Here is a 14,179-nt window from a genome sequence, read left to right on the forward strand (position 1 = left end):
AACATGTTAATGTCTCTGTAAGAGAGACTTGATGGAGGACTCTAACTTTTAAGTGAGTTGCGTTGTTCTGAATACTTGTATTGCCACTGATGGAGAGCTATTATTTCACACAGAGTTCAGTTTTAAGTGACCACCTTTATTCTGATCACAGATTTGGCATGAACACAAAAAATCAAACTTTCAATCTCATTTTTCTTCTCAGCTCAGTTGCTTCAACATAAATCCATATCATACCAAAACCAAAACAAAGAAAGGAGAAGATGCTTTTCTTTTGAGGAGTCTCGCAGTGTTTTTTAACTTCATGACATCTGTTTGGTGTAAACTGTCTTTAAACGAAGCGTCGTGCAGCTTCAGCCTTTGATCACAGCGATCGGTCTCAGTTTGATCGCCTTCCTACTGATTCCAGCGTCGTGACACGTGTTGACGACGTCCGTCACGTTCTTGTACGATTCAGGAGCCTTAAAACAAAGAAAACAACAAAACAAACTGAGTCGACCCAACATCCATGCCCGGGACATGTTTAGTGCCACGTAAAGAAGTTTTAATAGAACACAAATTAAATTTAATCTCAAAATCTTCAAAATCAAAAGCGTTCCTTTAATGTCGCATCTTAAACAAACTGAATATTCAAATAATAATAAAAATAAAACTCATTAAAAGAAAATTTAGAATTGAAATGTTTGAAACATGATTCTGAGTTCTGCATCAGCCAAGAGGCTCCTTCACTTCTAACAAACTGGAGGAGTTGCAGGCTTTTGAACTCTGTGTGGGAATGACCTCACATTGTGTGGGAGTGTCCTCACATGGTGTGGGAGTGTCCTCACACAGTGTGGGAGTGTCCCCACAGTGTCCTTAAGGACACGTGTGAGCTCTGAGTTTCAGAGTCATTAGGGCCACTTGTGGGTCGTTGACCCAACCGGCCTTCATGTGGGTTGTTGGGGCCAGGTGAGCCCAGGTGTGAACAGTGATGACTCTGTGAGGACACTCCCACACAGAGTTTAAAAGCCTGAAACTCCCCTCCAGTTAGTTCGAACTGAAGAAGCCTCTTGGATGAGAGGTGAAACGTCCAGTTGCCTACAATATAGCACTTTACTATGACCTGGATGACTGAACCTTCATCAACATTTCAAACATGACCAAAGATACTTCACCTCCTCCATGACCAGTTTGGGTGAAGCCACTCGGATGGCGATGCCCATGTCGGCCAGTTTGTCCAGGACGTCCTGGAAGTCCAGGTTCCTGCGGGACTTCGCTCGAGACAGAGCGCGACCCTGAAACAACAGACAGGTGGAGAAGTCAAAAGATAAACAGTCATATATATATATTGTAATCATACACATTTTAGTTTGATCTTTGTGTTTGCTCGTTTTAGTTGAGTTTTTTACTGCTTATTTTCATTCCACTTTGTTTTATTTTAGGTTTTTGTTTTAAGGTTGTCTAAAATATATATACTTGGATAAAAACTACAGCAACTTGTTTTAAAACGTAAGGACACTAGAGACTCGTACCGCTCCGTGACAGGTGGTGCCGAACGTCTCCGTCATGCCTTGATCGGTCCCTGTGAGGACGTAACTGCAGGTTCCCATCGTCCCTCCGATCAACACCGGCTGACCTGTGAGCTGAAACAAGAGGATAAAACATCGATGGACGCAGAGTCAGATCTCCAGCAGCACTTTTAAAACCTGATTCAACAGTTTGTTGATGAGTCTGTACCTGGTAGTCTACAGGGATGAGGGGGTGGTGCGGGGGGAAAGCTCGGGTGGATCCTTTGCGGTGGACCAGCAGCGTCCTCTGCCTCCCGTCCACCACGTGCTCCTCTACTTTGGCGATGTTGTGAGAAACGTCGTAGATGACGTGCATGTCGAGGTCGTCCGGCGTGGTGCCAAACACTTTAGAAAAGGCCTGAAGAAGAAAAGTTTAAAGAGTCAGTCGGCATGATGTTGTTTTACAGAGAGGTCTGAGTTCATTTAAAAAGGGCCATGCACAACACAAGTGCTCAGCCACTTGCAGCTGACAGCTAACGGCTAACATCATTTCTAATAAAGGATTTTCCTCAAACAAAGTCGTGTTTGTTTTTCACATCAGTCTTAAAGTGTTCTGAGTGAATGGAGGAAGGTTCAGCAGATAAAATGGATTTCTGATGGAAACATCTGAACGATCAAAATCAACCTGGATGACGACGTTCTCAGGTAAATAATAGCTGAAATGGCGGCCATTTTGAAATGTAAGTGACCCAGGAGGTACGTACACATCGGCCACAAAGCAACACAAAACAACCACAGAGACACAAACTAAGTCTTTTGTTTGCTTCTTTGCTGAATGTAAATTATTTCACTGTATCAGACCTCATATGTTTCTATCAGTGTATCAGACCAACTGACCCTCAACATCACTTCTCCAGTCAAAATGGTGCCTTTTAATAAACTCATCAGAACCTCTCCAACAAATTCTGTTTTTAAAAGTTCAGTCTTACTTTCCTGACAGTAAGACCTCATCTTCCTCACTAATCTTTCGGCTGGGTCTGAGTCCTGATATGAATGCGGCCTCAGATCGTCTCTTCGGCTCCAGGTGTGTTTACCTGTCTGGTGAGGAAGGTCATAGACGAGCGGTTGACCCAGGCGTAGTTTCCTGCGGCCGCCATCCCCTTCAGGTAGTCCTGTCCTTCCTGTGACGTGATGCGAGCGCACGCCAGCTGACGGTCGTTCACCGTGATCTTGTCTCTTTTCATCGCCTTCTCCATGGCGACCAGAGCGTCTGTTTGTGAGAAAAATCACTTTACATAGTTATTTCTAACATTTTTCTGTGTATTTAAGAGAAAAGATAGTGAAACAATATCGTTTTGGATCTTAATTGTTCTATTTTAATGTTTCAAAGTGATTATCACTGTAGATGTGTACACTTTTAGAGGTGCCTGTGCCATTTTTGTTGTATTTTGGGTTCCTGGTGCTTTATTCTTTGTTAGATTGATTAAAATGAGAAGTCTGACAGCTGAATTTAGTAAGGACACTTTAAGATGCGCTTAACAAACATGAATGCAGACAAAGTCGTCAAAATTGAGCTAAAAAAGAAGGACTGGGTCAGTGGAAACCCGTGATCCGGGTGTGTGTCGAGCTGCACCACCTACCTGTGGCCACCTGGTGTCCGAGGCCTCTGCTGCCGCTGTGGATCATCACACACACCTGACCTTTGTGGTCGATGCCCATCTTCTTGGCGGCGTAGTCGTTGTAGATCTCGTCCACCACCTGGATCTCAGCGTAGTGGTTTCCAGCTCCCAGAGTCCCCAGCTTCAACACACAGACACACACAGGAAGTCAGGACGTCTGACCCTCCGTGTATACTTACATATCTCATAAATGTAAATGTATCACACACAAATTAGCTTCACGTTAGCCGATATCAAAGTCGTTTTAAAGGCAGAGTTTGACAGCGAGCAAACATCCACAGAAGTACATCGAGGTGTGAGCCCCGGGGCTGCTGGGATACCTGCGGCAGGCCTCTCTTCTTGGCCTTGGACGAGACTTTGTTGGGGTCGGCCTGCAGCATCCTGCCGTACTCCTCACAGTGCTCTTTGTCTTCGGCCCAGGCGTAACCCTCCCTCAGGGACCAGTCCACCCCCATCTCCAGAGCCTCCTCCAGGTCCCTGAACACACACACACACACACACACACACACACACAGGTAACACAGGTGAACAGGTGTAGAGGGACTGTGTTGAGCTCCGCCCTCAGTCCTGCAGGATCCGTCCTTACTTGGCTCCCATCGGGATGACTCCCTTGGATCCGACTCCCACTGGGATGTGGTCGAACAGCGACTGGGCGAGCTGCTCCTTCACCGGCTGAACGTCGCCCTCGTCCAGGTTCGTCCTCAGCAGACGGACGCCGCAGTTTATATCAAAACCAACGCCGCCTACAGGACAAGTGAAACGTGACACAGCACTTCAGAGATGATTCACCTCTGAGACCAACGTCAGAAAACCATGGATGGATTCCTGAATGAGTCTGCTCAGGGACCGCTGTGGTGCACCTGGAGAGTTCACTGAAATAAACACAAGATGGCGGCAAAGAGAAGCAAAACGACAAAGAGACATAAAGCTACAACAAAGAGCCGTAACACAACGACACAAAGGGGCATCAAATGAGCACAAAAAGATGCTAGACAACAGACAAACATTAAATGAACAAAAATGTTCAACAAAATGAAAACAAAGAGACACAAAACAACTACAGAGACAGAAAATGACAACAAAGAGATGCGTAATGACCAGAAAGAGTTTCAGAGTGACAATAAAAACACACAATATGATCAAATATTTATACAACGACGACAAACAACATCTGTGTCAGTCTTGGTGTCGTGGTCCTGTCGTGTGAGGGTGGTGGACTCTCTCCGTGTCAGTGCCCAGGGGCTCACTGTCTCTGATCCGTCCTTGCAGAAATTAGAAACGTACCTGGAGACACCACAGCATCTGGGTCGTTCATGTCGAAGGCCGCCATGTTCCCGATCGCAAATCCATATCCAGAGTGAACGTCTGGGAGCCCGATGGACCTCTGTGGGATCAGACGATCAACACGTTTACATTAACAAATCTCTCTGAGGGTTTGTAAAGAGCATGTGATCATGATACTCACGTGTACGATCCCTGGCAGCGCTGCCACGTTCCCGATTTGTTTCATGGCCGGCAGGAATCCTCCCACGCCTGAAATACAAGAGATCAATACAGTAAACACCTGCGGAGATGATTTCAGCAGGTTAAAGAGGTTGAAGAGGTGAACAGCTGCTGACCTCCTCCACGACAGGCGTTACGAAGCTCCTCAAACATCAGTTTCTCCAGCGGCTCATTCACATAGAAGTTTCCTTCAACCTGCGAGACAAAGAAACGAGTTTTAATGATCATGTGGACGTCTGACCTGCTTCCTTCAATTGTTCCTATTTGTCCTGATTTCAGTCACATCACTTTTTTGTCCTGTCTGATATGGTTGATGTTGTATCATTTACTTGTATTACAACACATCTTTAATTTAACGCATATATTATTGTTTTCATACCTGAAATAACAACTTTAATATGATCCTAATAAAAATGTTTGATTATGTTAAATGTTAAAAAAATGTGTCATAGTTTTAATCTCTATGATAAACATCCAGCCTTTACAAAACCTTCTATATCGGGCTGACTTCAATTGGAAAAATAGTTAATTGTAATTTCGGATGCCTCTGTAGACAAACTGTAGACTATAGTTTGATATATTTGTATTTTTTCCACATCAGTAGGATCCGGACTTTAATTCGGCTTACAATATATAGCGAATAATTACGTCACATAGCTACGTCAGCAGTTTTAACTTTGCTTTGCGGCTGATTTCGGGGATCATTTGTTGATTCTTGTGACAACCTTTAATCTATTATTGTCTTATTTTCAGAGGGGAGCTCCTAACTGGTTAAAGTCTATAAAAGTAGCCAACATGTGCTAACTGACTGTGTTTAACTGTGGCTACATAAGCTAACAAGCTAGCTGAAATGTGTCCAGAGTCTCACCTGCATGTTGGGAACGAAGCCCTTTTTAATCCTCCAGCAGTTACTGCTGATCTTGTCCAGATACTGCAGCTCATCGTTATAACTTCGACTCATCGTTGTGATCCGAAAATGTTTGATTTCACAGTTTAATGCTGCGTTTCACCGGCTGTCTGATGCCAAGTGCCAGCAGTCACAGCGCTACGGAAGCCCGCAGCTATTTTGACAGCAAAACGCGGTTGTCAATTTTGCCGTGACGCAGGAACATTTTTAATCTCTACGAGGAAAAACAAAATGTCGCCTGTGTGACTGTTGAACTAGACCCGCGGGGAGCAGATACTAACTGCTGGTATAAAGTTCATTACACGTCCATGTTGTGTCGAAAGTAGCAGTGTTTGCTAACAGTTACACCGCTCGCTTGCCGTAGTTGTAGTCAAGTAGGTTTCATGAAAATAAAGGAGGCATGGCAGGTGGAGCCGGAAGTTGGCCTTCAAGACAAAAGCACGTTTTTAAATAATAGTCTTCACGCTGTCATTAAAACACAACATGATAGACATTAAAACAAGACAAAATGATTTGAAGCTCGAGATAAAACTTTTTAATGATTTTCTTTCTCGTTTGGCCTTTTACCCAGAGCTGGTGATGCAGATGATGTCATTGTTTTAAACCACACAGATAGAAACTAACTCTTTCCATCAAGTGAGCAAATAAGTGATACGAGTTTTCTTTATTTTCAAGGAAGAATGAGACATAAATAAACAACAAATAAGATGTGCTGACTCATGGACCATAATCTAAGACCTTCCCTCCTTGTCTACTTTGTTATATTCTTTTAAAGTCTACTGTGTATTTTCATAACATCTTGTACTTCTTTTACATATTTGCCTTTTTATATTTCATTAAAGTACTTTGAATTGCAACTTGTTGTCATAAGGTAGGTACAATACAAATTGGGATAATGTGATTATGTCTTCGTCTTTCCTAATGTTCTGTGTCCACGTCCTTTTGTCTTCACTTATGCTGTTTTGTCTGTGTTCAAATGCTCATGTGTTTTAATGTGCGGATGTGCTTTGTCTATGCTTGTATGCTACGTGCTAAATTGTTCTGTTGTGTATATGTGTTATGTTTTCATTTGCCATCAACCTGCTGTCATGGTGTGGAGTAGTGGTTGTGTTATTTTACTTATCTGTACTTATGTGTTGTGTTTTTTTGTTTGGTTTTTGAATATCATCGCTTTTCTTTCATTCCTTGATTTGTCTTTGACGGGTGCATGTCTTTCTATTTTGTCTGATAATGTTTTTCTCTTTTTTTATTTAAATGTTCGAAATAAACTTAACTAAACTAAACTAAACTAAACTAACCTGCCAGGGACTGCAGATGGAAATTAACCTGTGTGGCTAAATCTGGCACATTTACATGACAGACTCTGATGCTCATGTTAATTAATGTCCACTGTCCCTTCTTTAAAAGAGAAGCAAACAAACACATACATTGATTTCCCTGAGGAAAGTTTTCATTAAACTCCAAACACAACAGAACAGGCAATTAATAAGATGAGGTTCAGAGATATTTTTAAAACAGCAAAAATGTTTTTCACTTTTCAAACAAGCCAACAGTGGTTTTATTTTGAAGGTAATGAAACCGGAAGCAGTGTGTCGCCGCTCCCGGTCCCGGTGTCGGTGTCGGTGGTGTCAGTGTGTCAGTGTGTTGACAGTGCGATGGATGAGAGACACGAAATAAAAGCAGCTGCATGTAACAACCGGACTCAGTCATGTAAGTGTTGCTCTGCCGGTCCGTGAGTCTTTAACTGCCTCAGTTTCTAAACGTTGTGCAAACACGTCAGTAACTGACGGAGTTAGCACAAGTTAGCTAGCAAGCTTCAGTACGCAGCAACTTTATGAACGTTAGCTAACGTTCAGAGCTGAAACGAAAACGAAACGGTCACTTTGTTCTCGAATAACAAGCCGGAGTTTATTCATCAATCTCAATTATTTTGTGCATTTGGTAATACTGAGCTGGTCTTGTGTTAATGTTGTATTTAAAACTTTTACGTTAAAAATTAAACGTATCAGAGTGAATTTTGCGCTGAACTACTAAAAACTGGTGGTTTCAGCTCAACCAAAACAACGTTAATGACTCATCAGAAAATTAAAGAAATGGAGGTTCATGATGGAAATTTGTAGTTTTATAATTTTATCTTTCATCCAGAAAGAGAGCAGGTTTGTTTAATGACGTTGTTCATACTAATTGACAATTATACGATAAATATGGTGGATTAATCTCCGTTGATAAAAATACACAGTTCTTCAAAGATGGACTGTTTCAGAAATGGGCACCTCCCACCAAACTCCATTAACTTTTCACCACATTTTAGTGAAACCTTCGGTCTCGTTTTTAAGATATCGTGATAAAAAGACAAACAAAATGTTGTCCAGATGAATGCATGATATCAGGTATATTATAAGGACAGCAGTATGTGGACACTCCTGACATGTAACAGCAGTGGTTCATTAAAAATACACAGTTTTGAAGATGTTCTGTTGTAGAAATAGGCTTCCTCCCACCAAACTCCATAGAGTTTTAACCTAATTTTAGCTGCTTTCTAGATGTATTATTGTAATTGTAGAAATTCTCTATTTGCGTCAGGAACTGGTATTGTGTAATACTTAAAACATACTAATGTTAAAAAATACTCCATTTTAAGAATGAGCACCTCCCACCAAACTCCATTACTTTTCCAACCAGTTTGAGTGAAACCTGTGATCCCATTTTTGAGATCTCGTGCTAAAAAAGACAAACTAAATTCAGTCTAGATGAAAGTTTAACATTGGATATAATACATGGACAACCTTGTTAAATAAGCACAGTCATTCATAAAGAATACTAACACGTTCAAGGATGTTCTGTTGTAGAAACAGCCACCAAACTCCATTCACTTTTATCATAATTCTAGCTGCGTTCTACACGCATTATTATAATTGTAGAAAATCTTCATCTTAAACGGCAGGTTAAGTAAAAGCAATAGTTCACGAGAAAACACATCAAAAGTTCACAGATATTCACTTTTAGGAATCTGCACCTGTCCAAACCAAACTCCATTCATTTTTCATCAAATTTTAGTGGAATCTGTCGGTCAGGTTTGGTGCTGGTCTGCTTGATGTCCAAATAAAATTCAGTCACGTTTGTAAAAATCAAACAGAAAACAAACAAGTGAAGATGTTATAGGAGGTAATGTGGCCAAAAGTATGTGGACAGATAGTTTATATGTGTATAAATGCAAAAAAAACAAGATGGATACTGTAGCTAGTAGTAAAACCAGTGCTGTATTTAGTTGTAGTATATGAGGAGGAGCTGTTTGATCTGTTTGATTACTGTTCCTCAGTCTGTTCGTTTATTTGTCCTGTACAGCATGAAGCTACGTGTTCGGATCAACCGGCAGACCAGCAGAGTGGAGTTACTGGGAGAAGATCCCAGTTTGAAGGAGCTCATAGATCACATCAAGGAGAAGGTGTTGTGTTCTCACGGACTCAGGTCAGAACTCTGATATAGTTTTTCATCCACGTGTCCCGTCATGTTGCGGTGCAGGCAGGAGATTTGATCTCCCTGATGTTAAACAGTGTTTTCTGTTTCTCTCTCAGTGCAGAATCAGAGTTCAGTTTGTCTCTGAACGGCTCAGAGCTTCTGTCAGACGCCGGTCAGACTCTGTCGTCCTGCGGCATCGTCTCCGGAGATCTGATCTGTGTCATCCTGCCTGAGTCTGCAGCCGCCAGCGCCGACCACACGGAGAACCAGAGAGAAGAGCAGAACCAACAGACTGCTGCCATGACATCCAGCCAGGTGAGGGGAAGTATCTGGTAAAGACATGCAGTCGTGGAAGAAGTACTCGGGTAGTGAAAGTAGTGATACCACAGTGGAGAAACAAACAGAGGATAAACAACAACATGGCTGTGTGTCATTACTGTACTCTGTCACAGAAGCAGATCGCTGAAGTAACGGAGCTGCAGGAAGTGACAGCTAGCCTGAGAGCTCGCTGAGGCTAAAGCTAAGTTTAGTTATTGATGAGTGAGCTTTAAATGTCAGTCAGTGAAGTCAAAAGCAGGATTGGAGCTTCTCCCATATGTCACAGCTAGCTTAGCATTATCCTGCAGCTAGCTTAGCATTAGCCTGCAGCATCACTTCCAGACTCTTCTCTGGTGTGATGAAGACAATCAGCTGACTGGTTCCAGAGGAAACTCTGACAGCATCAGATATGTTGGTTTATTGTCTTGTTCAGAGATCCTTTATTGATTTGTTTGTGAAGAGGGTTCACTCTGGACAGATTTGAGAAACAAACTGAATTTCTCTCTTTTGTTGTTTATTGTTGAATCACTGAAGGCTGTTTGTTGAGCTCTCCAATCTTTGTCAAGTCAAGTCCAGCTGTTGTTGTAAAATGCTGTCTTTGTAAGGAAGAGTTTGAACATCATCCAGCTGTGGCAGACTAACAAAGGCAGAGCCGTCAGTGAAAAAATAACTGCACCCCTGATGGCACATATTGAAGCGGTTGTTGTTCAGTGTGGTGGATTCTGACAGGTTTGTTGTATTTGAACGTCTCTGTGTTAATCAGCCCGGCAGCAGCGGAGGCGGCGGCAGCCCTGCAGCCCTCACAGAGTCTGAGGAGACCCCCGACATGTTGCACTGTGAACCTTCGGTCTCCAGCTGGGAGCCGATGCTGTGCAGCGAGGCAGAGGAGGGTCAGGCTCCTCTCGCTCTGGAGCTCCTCTACCACTTCGCCCAAGTGACGAGTCCCAGCGAAGCCGTGGTGGTGGCCGGGAACCGTCTGATGCTGGAGACCGGCTTCGTCCCTCAGGTGAGCCTGCAGACAACATGGAGGCCTCTCACTGAGTAACTTAGTAAAATGGAGTCGTGCAGTTAAAGGATGAATCAGTGTGTGTGTTGTGTGTCTGTGCCGGGCTGTGAGCTGAACACCAGTGAGATGCCTGCAGGGTGGAGGTCAGTGGGTGGAGTCTACAAGCTGCAGTACACCCACCCTCTGTGTGACCACAGCCTGGTGACGGTGGTGACGGTGTGCATGGGCCCCCAGCTCGTCATTAACGGTGAGTTCGTCATCGTTAACGATCCAGCAGCCGTCTGATCGAACAGTTACACATTTAAAATGAGACAAAGTCATTTAACTTTACTGGAGTATTTCCACTTTCTGTTACTTTATATTTCCACTTCACCACATTTTGGAGTCAAATATTGTATTTTTTACTCCATTATATTTATCTGATAACTTTAGTGCTGCATGATTCTCATAATCTGAAAAATGCTGACTATCAGATCTGATCATAATAAATTTATGTTTAATTTACTTTTTCTTGTACTTTTGATACTTAAGTACATTTACTATCAGATACTTAAAGACTTTACTCGAGTACTGTTCATGTGGGCGACTTTCACTTTTACCAAAGTAACATTTTAACACCATGTCACTTTTACTGGAGTACGACAGTTGGTGCTTCATTCAGCACTGCTCCACCTCAGAGGTAACTTCAGTCCTGTTCACTCTTCACTGAAAACGTTCAGTTAGCTCTTAAAACTGCACTCAGTGTTTTCACTGTGAGACCTTTTCTCTTGATGCTCGTCCTCTTCTTCGCTCTGCAGCGGTTCTGAAGGTGAACCAAACCGTGGAGACGGTCCGCAATATGTGTCTGAAGCCCTCCAGCTACGTGACCGACAAGTGGCCAGGTAGAGCTCTGATTGGTTGAAGCGACACTAGTGCGAGAGCTTCTGTGAATAACGAGCCTGATGTCACGTCTCTGTTGTTGTTCAGGAGACGGCGCCGCCGCAGCGTTCAAAGATCTGAAGAAACTGTCCCGAGTCTTCAAAGACCAGCTGGCGTACCCGCTGATCGCTGCAGCCAGAGCAGGTAAAGACTCACCTCAGCACACGTCTGATGGGATTATGGTGTCTTTGTTCAGGCTCCTGGCGACCAGCGTCAGTCTGACTCGATCAAATCATTTAGTAAAGGCCAGAGGAGCGTTTCATGAAGCTACCAGCTGCTGGCTGAAAGACTGACGTCACTAATGAATACAGACAATTACAGGAATGATCAACAATAAAAACAAAGCAGTGAGGTCATAGTGATGTCGCTGTCGTCTGTCTCCAGCCATGGCTCTGCCGGTGGCGTTCGGTCTGGCCGCTCTTCCTCCGGAGCTCCTCCTCAGAGTCCTCAGACTGCTGGACGTCGGCTCAGTGGTGAGACTGTCTTCAGTCTGCAGACACTTCAACGTGGCCACGGCCGACTCCACGCTGTGGAGACACCTGTTCCGCCGAGACTTCACAGGTGAGACCGTCAGCGCTGTAGAGGTGACGTGTTACAGTCAGAGCGGACAGAAAGACAGAAGCATCTCCCAGTTTGTCTTCTGACTAATAAATGAATCAACTGGTCTGTGTTGTGCTTCAGATTCAGACCCCAGCAGACCCAGAGACACAGACTGGAAGGAGGTGAGCAACACACACACACACACACACACACACACACACACACACACACACACACACACACAGGAGAGACATCAGTGGGTCACATGACCTGGAAGCTGCTGAAAAGAAATGCAGATTTTTTATGAAAGATATAAATAAAAATAGAAGAAGCACCAAAATTCAATGTAAAGAGTTAAAGTATTCAGTATTTTAAGTATTATTTCAGTTGTTCTGTTGGTTCTGTTGGTTCTGTTGCTGTAACACATATAAATGACCCGTCTCTGTGAAGATGTAGTTCCTGGTTTTGCCTTCAGGGGGCAGTGAATCATCCTGTAGTGCTGATGTGTAAATACAAAATGACGTCCATCACAAACAAAAGGCAACAAAAACAACCACAACACAAATCTGATGATGTCAGACTGTTTCAATTAGTCACTGATTACAGATTATAATTATTTATGAATTAATAATTATTAAATCAACAGAATAAAAGCTTCAGATTATATTCTGACTTGTTTTCTGTCCTCAGCTTTACAAAAGGTTTCAGAAGATCCGTTGTGACCTCCGACGTGCTCGTCATCATTCCCTCCCTCCTTTCCACCGACACCCCCGGGACATCTTCCACCCCGCCCCCCTCCACCCTCCGCTGCCCGGGATCATCGGGGGGGAGTACGACCAGAGACCAAACCTCCCGCACGGCCTCTTCCCCCGACCTCGCTACGACCCCATCGGCCCTCATCGAGACCACGACAGACGACCTCTGAGCGACTCGCGCAGGCTCGGGCCGATGGGAGGACGACCCGCAGACGTCCGGCGAGGTTTCATCTGATGATTGTTCTTCTTCTGCAGTAATAAAACTTCTGAACAACAGGAGTGTTGGTTTGTTGTGGAAAGATGTTCGTGGTGGTGGATTGATTTCAGACAGAGGTGGAGGTGTTTTAAAGCAGAGCAGCAGGTTGACTGAGCACAAAGGACGGCCACTGTAAAAAAATAATAAAATTGAGTTCTGACTCTTTTTTTTTATTATTTCTTCACAATTTTGACGTTTTTTTCACAGAATCAAAGAAAACAAGTCAGAACTGAATTTTATGTATTTAATTTTATTTATTTTGTTTTTGTTTTTTTAACTGAGGCCAAAATCCTCTTTTTGTAATAAATTTGGGAATAAACACGATTCAAGAACAAGATGAACTGAAAAGATATTTTCTGAATTATCTCATCTTTGCATCCTGTGTCCTGTACAGCAGAGAGTTCGGACCACTGGAAACAAATAAAAATACAATTTGAGTTCTGACTTTTTCCTCAAAATCCTGATTTTAAACTCTGAATTCTGACTTTTGAAGTCAGAATTGTGGAAAAAAAACAGGTCAGAACTGAAACATTTGTTTAACAAATTATTTTCTGTATTGATGAAACGTTTGAGATGACAAAAGAAATGTTAACGAGCCTTTATCATATTTTGTGTTTTCATTCATTTGACTCAAAAACACAAGTCCGCCTCGTGTCTCACTGTCTTAACATTCAGTTATTATGAAACATTGGACTGACGGACAAAGATGTCAAAGACTTGAACCAGTGGAATAACCTGACATGTTTTTTGCCTCCATCAGCACTGAAATGGGAGTCAAGTCGTTAAATAAAAGTTAAAATGATGATTTTGTCTTTTGAAGTCATATTTTGCTTTGTTTTCTTTTTTACTTTGAAGGTTTCGACTTAAAAAGTCATTTTTTTGCAGAATTTAAGTCAAAATTTTGTCTAAGTAAAAATAAGGTTTTGTCTTTTTTGAGGGATAAAGCAGAATAGCATCACAGGTAATCCTTTAAATTGAGGTTTTCTGTCAAACTTTCATTTTGAGTCAATAACACAAATTATGAGACTAAAATCACAAAATTAACTTCCTATAGTTTGACTTTAATAGTCACAGTTTGACTTAAATGGTCATGATAACTTAACTTTTTTAAATAACAGGTTAAATTTAAGGCACTGGATGTCACAACTCAGCAATAGTTACCCCCAATTTGCACCCTAAGTGAAATTTTTTTCACTTAAAATTTTTCGACTGACTTAAAAAGTAAAAAACAAGATTAAAAAACAAGTAACACACTAATGTTTGTTTCCTTAAAACATCTTCTTCCTTTTTGTTTTTATCAGAACATATGAATTTAATATTTTAGTTGTGAGACTTCAAACAAAAACAGCTATTA

At 42.4% G+C, this 14,179-nt stretch overlaps 2 protein-coding genes across 3 annotated transcripts in view; one reads left to right on the forward strand and one right to left on the reverse strand.

Moving 5' to 3' along the window:
• The window catches only part of fbxo7 (F-box protein 7), a 101,089-nt gene extending 87,459 nt beyond the window's left edge, over positions 1-13,630 (forward strand). The window contains exons 2-11 of one of the 2 annotated variants that reach the window (XM_084345328.1): positions 7,205-7,283; positions 8,919-9,041; positions 9,149-9,347; positions 10,114-10,356; positions 10,435-10,603; positions 11,154-11,237; positions 11,323-11,418; positions 11,659-11,835; positions 11,956-11,996; positions 12,505-13,630. In XM_084345328.1, the coding sequence (XP_084201454.1) occupies positions 8,920-9,041; positions 9,149-9,347; positions 10,114-10,356; positions 10,435-10,603; positions 11,154-11,237; positions 11,323-11,418; positions 11,659-11,835; positions 11,956-11,996; positions 12,505-12,804 (1,431 nt within the window). In that variant the 5' untranslated portion in view covers positions 7,205-7,283; position 8,919 and the 3' untranslated portion in view covers positions 12,805-13,630. Of the gene's footprint in view, positions 1-7,165; positions 7,284-8,918; positions 9,042-9,148; positions 9,348-10,113; positions 10,357-10,434; positions 10,604-11,153; positions 11,238-11,322; positions 11,419-11,658; positions 11,836-11,955; positions 11,997-12,504 lie in introns of those variants that run through there. The other variant, XM_084345327.1, reaches the window with a different exon arrangement.
• On the reverse strand, positions 116-5,915 carry LOC311252287 (RNA-splicing ligase RtcB homolog). The gene is made up of 12 exons (XM_084345324.1): positions 5,535-5,915; positions 4,783-4,861; positions 4,629-4,696; positions 4,448-4,547; positions 3,750-3,906; positions 3,484-3,640; positions 3,125-3,284; positions 2,579-2,754; positions 1,714-1,902; positions 1,509-1,619; positions 1,152-1,271; positions 116-458 (listed from the first exon to the last, which is right to left on the reverse strand). The coding sequence occupies exons 1-12, from the start codon at positions 5,625-5,627 to the stop codon at positions 351-353; spliced, it is 1,518 nt and encodes a 505-aa protein (XP_084201450.1). The 5' UTR covers positions 5,628-5,915; the 3' UTR covers positions 116-350.
• Positions 13,631-14,179: the final 549 nt, after the last annotated feature.

The sequence above is a fragment of the Pagrus pagrus genome, assembly GCF_965226575.1.
Source record: "Pagrus pagrus genome assembly, chromosome: 23".
Lineage (NCBI taxonomy): Eukaryota > Metazoa > Chordata > Actinopteri > Spariformes > Sparidae > Pagrus > Pagrus pagrus.